Genomic DNA, 12,555 nt, shown 5'->3' with positions numbered 1-12,555 from the left:
TTGAACTTTTAGTAGAGACAGGGTTTTGCCATGTTGGCCAGGCTGTTCTCAAACTCCTGGCTTCAGGTGATCCACCCACCTCGGCCTCCCAAAGTGCTGGGATTACAGGTGTGAGCCACCGCACCCATCCTCCATGTGCTTTTAATGGCAGTTAACTCACTCTACCATACTTAGTGTGTGGGTGTTGTCCTTGGGATGCAAGATGGCTGCAGCACCACCAGACATTGTGTCTGCATTCCGGGCAGCACAAAAACAGAAGTGTTCCATCCCCACAGCACCCCCAGAGTCTGCAGTACATAGGCCGTGGCCAGACCTGGGCTGTGGCCTCCCTTCTAAGTGCAAGAGGTGACTGGAAGTGTGGGCGTTTCTTGCTGGTCATAGTAGTGAGGGAGAGGGAGGGTGGGGAGCAGTGGGCAGGGGCATCTGCAAGCACATCCCCTCTCCTTAGTTACAGCCGAATTATTCCGGCTTCACATGGGGATGGTGTGCCCATGTCACCGGATGGTGGTGAGGTTGCCGTGAGGAGGTGCTGGCAGAGCTCTTCCCAGCGCGTGCTTGGGACTCTTCAGCCATGCACAGCAGCTGCCCCCACTTCAGGAAGACAAAGGGGCCAGCTGTTCAGCAGTTAGCGTGTCGTCCACCAGGAAGTCATTTTCTGTGGTGTTTGGGTTAAAATGCGCACATTCAAACAAGACCTGGTTTGATCCTCACAGACATTCCAGGGTCGGGGAGGGGTCACCCCAATTTTATGGTGAGGCAGCTGAGGCCCGAGCAGTGAGCCTATGTCTGGGACCCTCGGGGTCCCCACACATGGAGACCAGTCCCTCAGGCAGCCCAGGGGTGGACAGAGCTGTGGCTCCCTGTCCCCGGTGGGGTTTTCTCGAGGGCAGGAGCAGAGACTTTCTCCTGCCTGCGTCCAGGCCACACCTGAGGCCCTGGGATGGCCCTGGGGCTGCCCGTCGGTGCTGGGCATTGTGCCCCCAGGAGAAGGCTGGAAGGGCACCTGGGCACTCGGGGTGTCCTTGTGCCTGAGTCCCGCTCCTGCCTATTTCAGATGGAGAACTGCACCCAGCCGGCTGTTGTCACCAAGGACTTCTGCATGGTCTTCTATTCCCGTGATGCCAAGCTGCCAGCCTCGCGCTCCATCCGCAACCTCTTTGGCAGTGGGAGCCTTCGGGCCTCAGAGAGGTAAGCTCCCAGGGGTGAGGACCATATGGACTCCCACCCTGGTCTCGGTGCGGGCCAGGCAGGGCTCTGCCTGGCAGCGGTCCTTGGGCCACCCGGCAGTTCACCGTGTGCGAGGCCCAGACACACTCCTGGCTGGCTGCCTGCGCTCAGTCCCCTCCTGCTCACCCTAGATGAAGACTCTGTGGAGGCCACGGTTCCTGCAGGGGACACTGACACCACTATGAGGGACTTGAGGGCCAGCCTGCAGGGGATGGGAGGAGGGGCAGGCCCAGGGTGCCCACCTGGGGCCTCCTGTGGGTGATCCTGGGGCCACACCTTCCCCCCCCCGCCGCTGGTGACCTTCTTCCCTGAGGACCACAGGAACCTGTGCCATGGGACTGCCCACAAGGCACTGAAGGAGGAGCTGGATAAGTGGGCGGTGGCTGGAAGGGGGCTCTGGACACAGCTTCCCACAGGACCTGCTGGGTGGCTCTTCTTGGAGGCTGTCAGCACCTTGGGGAGCCACACACCGAACACCAGCACCAGCCGTGCTTGCGTGCTGAACATGTTCCTGCATTCTTGGGGGTGGGGGAGAATGAGCCGGAATGTCAGGGCCCTGACAGCAGGGCTGCCGAGGCTACCAGGCACCCGTGACCACCTTCAGTGGGTCTCCCTGTGGTCTGCCACATGGACCTGGTGTCCAGGTTCACACTGGGCACAGCTGGGAGGAAAGAGCTAGGGGGTCAGGATCCAGTGTCCTTGAGGGCTGGCTCTGGTCATTCTGGAGGTCACTCAGTAATTGTGGGATGCCACCGACCTGTCTGTGGGAGGGTGGCCGAGGTGCTCTCAGAATCTGTCCGGGCACAGTGGGGCTGCTCTGTGGGGTATAGGGCCTGAGGGGCTCTCGACGCCCTGGAGGGACTGGAGATGCCAGATGCTGTGCTCATGCTGCCTGTGCCCCCCTTGGGCTGGGACAAAGTGGAGGCTGCTGTGGGGGCCTGGCCTCAGGTCAGAGCCCCATGGGCACCTGAGCCAGACCAGCCAATGCATCTTTTCTCTGGGGGCCGGAGGGAGTCTGGGATGAGGACTCTGAACAGGGGCTGTAGCTCAGGGACCTCAACACCCCACCACCCCAGCCAGGCTGACTGTGCATTTGATAGTGGGGCAAGTCAGCAGCCAGGCTGGCTGTGTGTCCTTGTTGCGGGGCCTGGTGACTGCATGTCACTCCTTCTACTCCCCACAGTAACCGTGTGACTGGTGTGTACGAGCTCAGCCTGTGCCACGTGGCTGATGCGGGCAGCCCAGGTAGGTATCTGCCCTGCTCTCACTGGGTGGGTTCCTGGCCTGCTCAACCTCTGCCCACTTGGGGTGACCACAGCAAAGCTGCCATTTGCAGGGGGATCCCTCACAGAACCCAAGCACTCACCTTGTGGCTTCTGGAGTTGTTCTGAGATGGGAGGAGAGCGAGAAAGGAGAGTCAGGCCTGCTGGCTTCCTTGGGTTCCCAGGGCACAGCCGAGATGGCCATGGGATGCCGGGCTGGATAACTTCCTATGGAGGAGGCCTACATGGCTCTTTGGGCCCCAGGGTGGACCAAGGACCAGGGGAAGCCCATCTCCACTCCAGAGGGGAGACAGCTTCACAGATGGGCGGACCTCTAGGGTGGGTGGGAGGAGCAGCCACCCATCAGGTAGGGGTGGAATGTCCACGTGCCCCATGCAGGGATGCAGCGCCGGCGCCGACGAGTCCTGGACACATCTGTGGCCTATGTCCGGGGCGAGGAGAACCTGGCAGGCTGGAGGCCACGGAGTGACAGTCTCATTCTGGACCACCAGTGGGAGCTGGAGAAGCTGAGCCTCCTGCAGGAGGTGAGGCAGCCTCAGAGGATGAGGCCCGCACGGTGGTGTCCATGTGGCTTTGTCTGCAGAGCAAAAGCTGGAGAGGGCCCAGGGCCTGGTGCCCACTGGGGGGCAGCACAGCTGGTTGGGAGTCACAGCCACCTGCAGGAGGAGCATGTGATGCTCCAGTGTGCACTGCGGGGCTGCGTGGTGCGTGACAGAAACATGGCCAGTGTAGCACAGAGGCATGCTCTGGAGTTAGCTGAGGAAGACTATCGGGCATATAGACAGAGGCCAGAAAGGGACCCGGAAGGAGAGTCGCGGGGCCAGGCTGCCCTCTGCGGCTTTGATCAGGGAAACCAACATGCAGCATCTAGGCACTGCCTCGGGCCGAGTGTGTGTGTGACACGTGACGCGTGACGTGTGAGATGCGTGAGGCCAGGGCTCTGCCCACCCCTCGGCCCTCTCCTGAGGCCTCCAGCACTGCAAGGCAGCACAACCCTGCCCCAGAACCTGGCGCGTGAGATGCATGTGTCCGAGAGGAGCAGCTTGCTTGCTGGCCATGAAGGTGGCAGGGCTGGGGTGGGGGCTGAGGGCTGTCAGCCCCGGGGCGCCAGGGTCTGTTCTCTCATTTCACAGCTGAGGGCTGTCAGTCTTCAGTCTTAGCCCAGGGGAGGGTGGGCTCTCCGGGGTCTGCCCAGAGGGTCATGCTGCTGCTGAGGCTGAGCACAGCTCCAGAGGTCACCCCTGAGGTGCAGCAGGTAAGGCCTTGTGTCCTGTCTGAAGGTGGAGAAGACTAGGCACTACCTGCTCCTGCGGGAGAAGCTGGAGACCACTCAGCGGCCTGTCCCGGAGGCACTGTCCCCGGCCTTCAGCGAGGACTCTGAGTCCCACGGCTCCTCCAGCTCCTCCTCCCCACTCTCGGCTGAGGGCCGCCCATCACCCCTGGAGGCTCCCAACGAGAGGCAGCGGGAGCTGGCCGTCAAGGTGGGTCCAGCTGGTGGGCAGTACAGCCGTAGCCCCAGGCCCTCAAGGGCCCTGAGTCATTTCTGGGCAACTCCAGCAACCCAGCCTTGCCCATGGCTGCTCTGGTTAGCACCACCAGGAGCTAGGAGCTTGAGGGGTCCCTAGGGTCCCCTTGCCCACTGACTGCACCCCACCTGCACTGAAAGTTGGGTGCCTTTTGCAGCCTCCCTTCCCAAGCGATGAATCACTCTCTTGAATACCTGTGCTGATGGGGAGCTCACCATTTCCACCCACAAGTGGCTCTTTTGGCGGCTGAACGGGCCTCTGGGAAGGCCTCCTGCACTGGAGGCAGCACAGCCTCTGGCCCTCACACCAGGCCCTGAGCCGGTGCCTGACCCTGGGAGACTTCCTGGGCTCACCCGATGACCTGGGCAGGGTGGAGGTGCTGCCCACCTTGACCCGCTGTGCTTTGGCGTCGGAACCCACCTGTGTCTGGGGAGGGGTGCGTAGAAGAGCCTGCAAGGCTGTCTGAGCAGGGTCCCGGGAGGCCTGGCCCCTGACCACGCGTGTGCTCTGTCCACAGTGCTTGCGCCTGCTCACGCACACATTCAACAGAGAGTACACACACAGCCACGTCTGCGTCAGTGCCAGCGAGAGCAAGGTGGGTGCAGAGGGGCTGCACCAGGCTGCCCCACAGGGCTCGGGCTCCCATAGGCAGTGGTCCCTGAGGAAAACTCCCATTCCAAGTGGGAAAAGGCAGTTAAGAGTTTCCTAGGAACACGTCTCAGTGCAGAGGGACACCTCATACCTAAGTGGCTGGTTTCCCTGGGTCGGCCTGGGGTCCATGAGAGGTGGGGATGTGAGTGAGGGGCCGGGTGGGTCCTGTGGCCTGGGATGCACCCATGTGCTTGCAGGCTTCTGCTGTCTTCCTGGCCCCCACCCTGTCTGGCCATCACCCTGTGGCCTCTGGCCCAGTCAGTCAAGCTCCCACTTGGCTGTCCCTCCTCCTCCTGGGACCGACCCCACGCCTGTAGCCTGGGAAACTGCTGCTGTGCTGCATTATGCATGGAGCTCCAGCCCTGGCCCATGGCCTTCCTTGTCCCCATGGCATCACCCAGCGCCACCTCACGCTGGCATGGGCAGGAGGCAGCAGGGCAGAGCTTACCCAGCCCACTCCTCGAGGCGTTGGCAGGGTGGCTGCCTGGGTCAGGCCAGAGCCTGAAGTGATGGGAGGGGCCAGCCAGGGGCCACAGGGGCTGGAGGGGGCCAGGGGTCTTGAGCTGGCCAACTTTGAGCCAAGGCTGCTGGTAGGAGGGGTGGGGTGCCCTAAGCAGCAGGTGTGGGGTAAGCGCAGGCACAGGGCCGGAGACCCCCCTTCCCTGTGTCCCCTGAAAAAGGCCTTCTCTCCTCCGCAGCTCTCCGAGATGTCTGTCACCCTGCTCCGGGACCCATCGATGTCCCCTCTAGGGGCGGCCACTCTCACCCCCTCCTCCACTTGCCCCTCTCTGGTTGAAGGGCGGTACGGTGCCACTGACCTGAGGTGAGTGAGCTCCAGGCTCCCGGAGTGGCTTCTGGCACCACGGCTGACCCATGACTGTGGCCGTGACTCGGGCACAGAGAGCACAGAATGGGGGGGCCCCAATGGCTGAGTGCCTTGGGGTGGCCACAGGCTGAGGGAAGGGCCTGGAGGAGTGGAGTCCGCGGCCCTCTCAGAGGGTGCCTGTGCCCCGCCAGCTCCATCCTAGTGTGTGTGTGTTCTCTTCCCTGAAGAAGACCAGAAATGGGTGGAAAATAAGCTAAAGCTCCCCTTTCCTGAGACAGTGCTCATAAAATAATGGAAGAAGAAAAGGTTACGAAAGAGGGCATGAGAGCCTTTAGAGTCGGTATTGCGGAGGGAACACCTGGCCCCTGCAGGTCCGCATTTGGAAGAGATCCCGTGTGAAGCCCTTATGTACGATTCAGAAGCAGGCAGATGCTTTTCCCTCTTGTTTTAAAGTGCCTTAAGGGTTCCAGATTTTCATTTAAAAAAGAAAGACGGTGGCATCAGCTGGCCTTGTCTTCTGCAGGCCTCCTTCACCACCAGGTCGAGTCGCGTGGGGCCTTGCTTTCACAGGGTGGGGGGGGGGGGCGGGGGCAGGAGAGCCACTGGGAGAAGGGCGTTGAGTGGGGCACAGGCTCCCTGGCTGGGCCCCAAGTTTCCTGGGGGACCCTCCCCACCAAGCCCAGCACTTCCTGGAATCGGGCACAAGCTTGGCTGTCCTGGTGGACGGGCCCCGGGAGCTCCCACTGTGGGCACAGCTGGAGAGACCCCGCGAAGGTGCCCTACTGCACCTTCTGAGGTGCTCTGAGGAGGGTGAACCCTGGGGGAAGACGGCCCCAGGCCCAGGGAGGCCTGCAGTGTGCAGCACTTTTCTCTACTTCCCAGGACCCCGCAGCCCTGCTCCCGGCCAGCCAGCCCAGAGCCCGAGCCGCTGCCAGAGGCCGACTCCAAGAAGCTCCCTTCCCCTGCCCGGGCAACAGAGACAGACAAGGAGCCCCAGCGCCTGCTGGTCCCTGACATCCAGGAGATCCGAGTCAGGTGTGTGGGGCCTCCCTGGAAAGCACCGCCACCAGCTCTGTGCTGACAGGGGACAGGCAGGCCACCCTGATCCCCATACTGGGGGCACAGGGACCGTCATACTTGGGGAGACAGACAGGTTGCCTGACGCCCATACTGGAGGTTCAGGCAGGCTGCCCCTGACCCACATGGAGGGGCAGCTCCATGCTGGGAGATCAGGCAGGGCCCTGTGACCCACATGCCTAGGCTGGGAACCAGCACAGAGCACAGGGGAGTGGGTGGGGTCAGAGCCAAGGCCCAGGTGGGGAACTCGTGGTCACTGGGCACAGTGTGACAGCCTTCAGCAACTTTAGCTTATTGCTTTAAGTTTTTCCATTTTATGGTGGGGAAGCTGAGGCCCAGAGCTGGCTTGGTGGTCTGGTCTCCGGCCTGCTGGGTTGGGGTTCTGCCAGGTGCTCTTCGATGCCTCGACCCACTTTCTGGCTGGGGAGGTGGGTGGCACTGCTGTGTCCCAGCTCTGGGTGGTGGACGGTGAGTGCCCGAGTCAGTCGCTGCCCCCACCGAGGGCCCCGGCGAGCAGCTCTCTCTGCCCTCAGCCCGATCGTTTCCAAGAAGGGGTACCTGCACTTCCTGGAGCCGCACACGTCAGGCTGGGCCAGGCGCTTCGTGGTGGTGCGGCGCCCCTATGCCTACATGTACAACAGCGACAAGGACACCGTGGAGCGGTTCGTGCTCAACCTGGCCACTGCCCAGGTGGAGTACAGTGAGGACCAGCAGGCTATGCTCAAGGTGCGGCTGGGCCCGGCTCAGGCTCGGGCACCAGGAACCCTAGCAGGGCAGGAGCTGAGCCACCATCCTCTGCAGCCCTGCGTCAGAGCAGGAGGCCCATCTGCTCACCCCAGACTCCGTCCTGTTCCACGGAGGCTGGGCTCAGGGACTCAGCCTCAGGGATCCTCTGTCCTTGCCCCAGGCCTCTCTGCCTGCCCATGAGGCGCATATTCCTGGTGACAGCTAGTGGGGATGGACTCCGGTCAGGGCAAGCATTAGTATTCTCCTGTGTGATGGCCACAGCCATGTCCCCTCCTCCGGAGTCACCCAAGGTGGGTGGCACCAGCCCTGCAGGAATGGGAGAGCCACGGGGCTCAGAGGAGCCCTCCTGCCCCTACTCTGCCCAGCCCCTCAAGCTGGAATGGCCCTGGACAAGTTCCGGAGCCTGGACTCCTTCAGGCTGGCTGGAGGAGAAGTTTCTCTGAGCCATCTGGAGGTGGCCCCAGTGTCTACGAGATGGTTTTTTGATTCCCTGTGGTGGGAGTGGGTGGTGTGAACCCACATCTGCACCAGCAGCCCAGCCAGGGTCCCCAGGAGCAGGGGCCATGAGGGGCAGTCACGTCCCGTGGGGAGGCATAGCAGTAGTGAGGGTGTCCTGGGACCACTGGCCGCAGATGCGTCCAGAAGGCAGTCACAGCCCTGGCTGGGTCAGCCTTACCCTCTGTGTCCCCTCTGTGTCCCCTCCCTGGGACTTCCCTGGCAGTGCCCCTCCCCTGCCTGCCTGGGCCCTGGGAAGCAGGAGGGTGGTGTGCTGACCACGGAGCCTGGCACCTCCTCACCAGCAGCCTCCCTCTGCAGACACCCAACACATTCGCGGTGTGCACGGAACACCGCGGCATCCTGCTGCAGGCCGCCAGCGACAAGGACATGCATGACTGGCTGTACGCCTTCAACCCTCTCCTGGCCGGGACCATACGGTAGGGCCGCCTGCAGGGCGAGGTTGCTGCCATGGGGGTCCTGCCCTCAACCGGCTCCTGGCCAGGACCATTTGGTAGGGCCCTGCTGCAGGACAAGACTGCTCTCCCAGGGGTCCTGCCCTCAATCCCCTCCTGGCGGGGACCATTCAGTAGGGCCAGCCGCAGGGTGCAGTTGCTCTGCCAGGGGTCCTGCCTGCAAGGCTGCCTGGGGAAGCAGTGCGGCCAGTGGAAGGCAGTGCGGCCTGCCCTCACTTATGTGGGCTGGGGACGCCCTTAGGGCTATTAATGCTCCCTCTGAGTCGTGGCTTCTTGTGGAGTGATAAATCCCAGGCCATACTTTCAAAATTACATCCTAACCCGGTGTCCTCGGCATGGGGAAACCGTGTGCCCTTGGGCAGGCTGCGGAAGGAGCCGGTCCCTCCCACAGCAGGGATGTGAAAAGCGGGGTGCAGGAGGGGATGGGTGGGCTGAGTCCTACACACCAGAAGCAGAGATTCAGTCCCTTCCCCAGGTGGTGAGGGAACCAGCGGGGACATGGGGTCTGTGGCTGCCCCTCACGGCTGCCTGCCTGTGCAGGGCACGGTGGATATGGCCTGCAGGTGTTCCTGGCCTGACCACGCCGCCTCTCCCAACTCTTCTGCAGGTCTAAGCTCTCCAGAAGGAGGTCTGCCCAGATGCGGGTCTGAACCTGAGCCCTCCCGTGACAGCCGGCAGGCCCAGCCCATCCCCTCCCTCATCCTCGTCTGTCCTGTCACCTGCCGCCCAGCCCCTCTCCTGCCAGACAGCCCACGACTGGGTCGACCCCCCAGGGGACGCCCATGCCAGGCCCGGGGACCTGTGCCACACGACCAGCTGTGCTCCCAGCAGAGGCTGTGCGTGTCAGTTCTTCTTGCAGAATGTGCTCTGGTGGAACAAGCTGGGAGAGGCTGGGGGGGCCAAGGGCACAGGTTACGGGGGTTCTTGCTGCCGTTCTAATATTTTTTTAAGCATAGACAGACTTATAATTAATATACGTTAGTTAGTGACATTGAAACAGTCAACTCGGAAATTAACTATAAGACTTGTTCTATTTATAAGTATTTATTTCTAATGCCTCCACATAGCCCTGTAATATTCAGATGGAACCCCCAACCACCTCCACCCCGTTTGTTCCCACGTGTGTCTCCCAAGCCTGCTAGGGACAGGCAGGGCAGGGACAGCCACCTTGGAAGGCCGCAGTGAGGAGCTGTCTGGACCAGTGGGGCACCTTGGGCTAGCGCACGGGTGCATCGCCTGGGCCCCAGGCTTCTCCATGGCCACATGGGTCCTGGGTGTATGTGTGGGAGGGTGGGGGGGTTTCTTTGGTGCCTGAAGTCTGCGCAGCACGGAGGGTGGTGTGAGTTCCTCTGATGGGAGGGAGAACACACATCTCTTCTGGGTGGCCACCTGAGGTGTGACTCCAAGAAGAGTTCCGGCAGCTTTCCCCAGGAAAGGGTGAGGGGTGACATTCGGCTCTGGCTCTGAGATGAGGCAGACGGCACCCAGGCTGTGATCTGTCCTGGGCGGGGACCGGGAGGGAGCGGGGTCGGGATCACCTGCCAGTGTGCAGACTCTGGGGCTGTGTGCTGTCTCCGGACCATCAGGGTAGGGTGGTGGGTTGAGATCAGGAAGTCAGGCAAGGTCGGAATTCAGGGCGACGGTCTAGGTGTCGAGGGCTGTGGCACAGCCTCTTCAGCTGCGGTGAGAAATGGAGTGAGCTCAAGGCAGCTTCTGGGAAGAAATGCTGCCATTAGCAGGTTTCTTGCAAAGACTTTCCTCTCTTTGTTCCCAGGGCAGAGAGTTTCTGTGAGTCCCATTGAGAAAATCCCATGGGGTGGGGGTATCCTGGTCGGTCAGCAATGGAGGGTGGCTGGCTTGGTGGTTATTGTCTTCAGGGAGCTCTTCCCTTCTGCATCTGCGGAGTCCCTTTGTTCTTGTCCCATTTCACCCCCTCTGCAGACACCAATGTCCGAGGGCCACCCAGGACAGGACGGGGGTCAGCCCCAAGCTGAGAGTCTGGTCATAGGAGTCATGTCCAGAGGCCTAGGGAGGTTTTAGGGCCCTCCCCACCCACACCCACAGGTCGATTTGGTCTCTTTTTAGCTCAAGGAAAGACAGTAGCCAAGCAACAGAGCCCCTCTCCCGCCGTGGCCCGTGGGAGCAGTTACATCGGGTCTGGTGCTCCAGACCTAGGGCCCAGCACTTTCATCAGATCCTGCCTCCTGGAGTGGGGGAAACTCAGCACCCCACTGGTTCTGAGGCCCCTACCCTCCCAGGCTGTCCCACGTGATGCTGACATGAGCCTCAGAGACCCCAATCCCATGCCTGGGGGAGAGACAGCGGCTCAGGAGTGGGGGAGCATGGGCCTTCTACACCACATGGGAAGGCTCTGGCATGAGGTTTTCCTTTGGGAAGGTTGTTTGGGCCCCTGAAGTTCCATCTCCGAGAGTGGCGTGCAGGGCAGGCCAGGGCCCATGCTGGCTGCAGTCTCTGTGGCTGCCTGCCTGGGCCAGCCTGTTTGGGAGCTGGGACTGTGGGCTCGCCTTTTCGTACCTGGGCTCAGGTGCGGTGTGGCCACCGCCACCCTCATCCCCTGCCTGGGAGGCTCTCCCAGGGGCTTATGGGGGGTTTCTGTGAGGGAGAATCAGGGCTCGGGAAGCCACGCCTGGGAAGGCAGGACACAGGACACAGCAGCTTTCTTTGGAAATCTCCCAGGTGAGGATTCACATCCCAAAATAAAATTCAGAAGCCAGGTGGCCTGTGCTCCCCATGGGTGACCTCTGGAGGCAGTGGACCAAGACGCAGCAAGGAGAGGATGCAGAACAGCTTCTTGCAGAAGCACCCGCTCCGGCATCCAGTGCTGCCTGGAGGCAGGAAGGAGAGGCAGGGCAGGACACGCTGGTCTGAGATGAGTGGGAGCCCCACGGGCCCCAGGCAGGCTAGAGGAGGCACAGGCCGTGCCACAGCCAACTCAGGTCAGCCAGCCTGAGGCTGTGGCCTCCAAAGGGTCTGGGCGTGCCCCCCAGGTCGCAGGTGTCTGAGGCCAGCCAACCTGCAGAGCACTCGCGGCATGGGTGGGCTGAGTGGAGGTGCCTGGGAGCTGCCTAAATTCAGAAGCCTCCACTGCCATGGAGACTGCCTGGCTGTGTCCTCTCAGCCAGGTGCCGTGTTGGCCTTGGCTAGGACCCAGAGCCACACTGCAGCCTCCGCCGACTCCCTCCTTCCAGGCCTGCTCTAGTGAGGAGTGCCTAAGCCAGGACCCAGAAACTCAGAGTTGATGGTGAGAGGAGGCCGCCCGAGTCAGGACACCTGGCTTCTTGAAAAGTTCGCTCTGCCAGAAACCACCTAGGGATCACGTTAGTTGTATTCCTTGAGCTCCCCAGGAGTCGGTTTCCACATCTGTGAGGTGGAGGGCTGGTGTGGAGGTGCTCATGGGGTGCGGTGCTCGGGAGACAGCCAGGCCCAGTGTGGCTGCTGCTTCCTGCTAAGTGGGGAAGGTGAGACAGATCTGGAAAGCCGTCTCCCTCAGATGGTTTCATTTAATGCTTTATACTGCCGAGTCTGGGGGCTTGTTTTGGTTTGGGGGCAGCCATCCTCCACCAGAAAGGGGGAGCTCCTTCCGCTGCGGCTGCTGATAGATGGGGATGCCGGGCTCCAGGCCGACCAGCACTTGGGATCTGATGGGACACGGCCAGTGCCTAGGGGTGCCAAGTCCAAGGCCTCCCACTGGGAGTCATCGCTCAGAAGATGCCAATGTTTCATTCACTGGCTGCACAGGCACAGACTCCCCCACCCAGGACGGCTGTGATGAGGTGGCCCTCCCTGTCAACCCTGGTCCCTGGAGTCCCCAGCACCTGGGGCCCTGGTGGGGCTGATGTCACAGGTGTTTACTGTGCTGCTGCACTGGTCCTATGCCAGCCTCACCCATGTGGGGACCACGGAAGGCACACTCCCTTACCCCCGGTGCCGGGCCGTGCGGTCCCCCAGACGGACAGCAGCTGTGGCGACCTGCGTTTCTCCCTGGGCCTGTGCTTCCTGTAGTTAGTCCGTCCCCTGGTTCCCCTGTGGCTCAGAGGGCGCGTCCCTGGCTTGTACATATGTGATTGCTGTGGGCACACCCCAGACCCCATGTCATAGCTGCCGTCCCGACGTCACGATGCCCGTCCCGATGTCTTACACCCGAGTGTTAGCCCTAGGCTCCTGTACTGTGTGTGCACTTGAGGCTCTGTCCAATTAAGAAATAAATGTGGCTCTTACTCAACACA

The 12,555-nt window shown here is 61.8% G+C and overlaps 1 protein-coding gene across 17 annotated transcripts in view; it reads left to right on the top strand.

The window, feature by feature from the left end:
* The window catches only part of KIF1A (kinesin family member 1A), a 113,252-nt gene extending 100,697 nt beyond the window's left edge, over window positions 1–12,555 (top strand). For all 17 annotated transcript variants that reach the window (XM_055379973.2, XM_055379972.2, XM_055379971.2 and 14 more), the window contains 10 exons: window positions 1,055–1,188; window positions 2,411–2,472; window positions 2,889–3,034; window positions 3,791–3,991; window positions 4,554–4,631; window positions 5,386–5,510; window positions 6,396–6,548; window positions 7,124–7,316; window positions 8,154–8,272; window positions 8,916–12,555. In XM_055379973.2, the coding sequence (XP_055235948.1) occupies window positions 1,055–1,188; window positions 2,411–2,472; window positions 2,889–3,034; window positions 3,791–3,991; window positions 4,554–4,631; window positions 5,386–5,510; window positions 6,396–6,548; window positions 7,124–7,316; window positions 8,154–8,272; window positions 8,916–8,958 (1,254 nt within the window). In that variant the 3' untranslated portion in view covers window positions 8,959–12,555. The remainder of the gene's footprint in view (window positions 1–1,054; window positions 1,189–2,410; window positions 2,473–2,888; window positions 3,035–3,790; window positions 3,992–4,553; window positions 4,632–5,385; window positions 5,511–6,395; window positions 6,549–7,123; window positions 7,317–8,153; window positions 8,273–8,915) is intronic.

Source organism: Gorilla gorilla, chromosome 11 (assembly GCF_029281585.2).
Source record: "Gorilla gorilla gorilla isolate KB3781 chromosome 11, NHGRI_mGorGor1-v2.1_pri, whole genome shotgun sequence".
NCBI lineage: Eukaryota > Metazoa > Chordata > Mammalia > Primates > Hominidae > Gorilla > Gorilla gorilla.
This window is presented reverse-complemented; position numbering and strand designations above follow the sequence as displayed.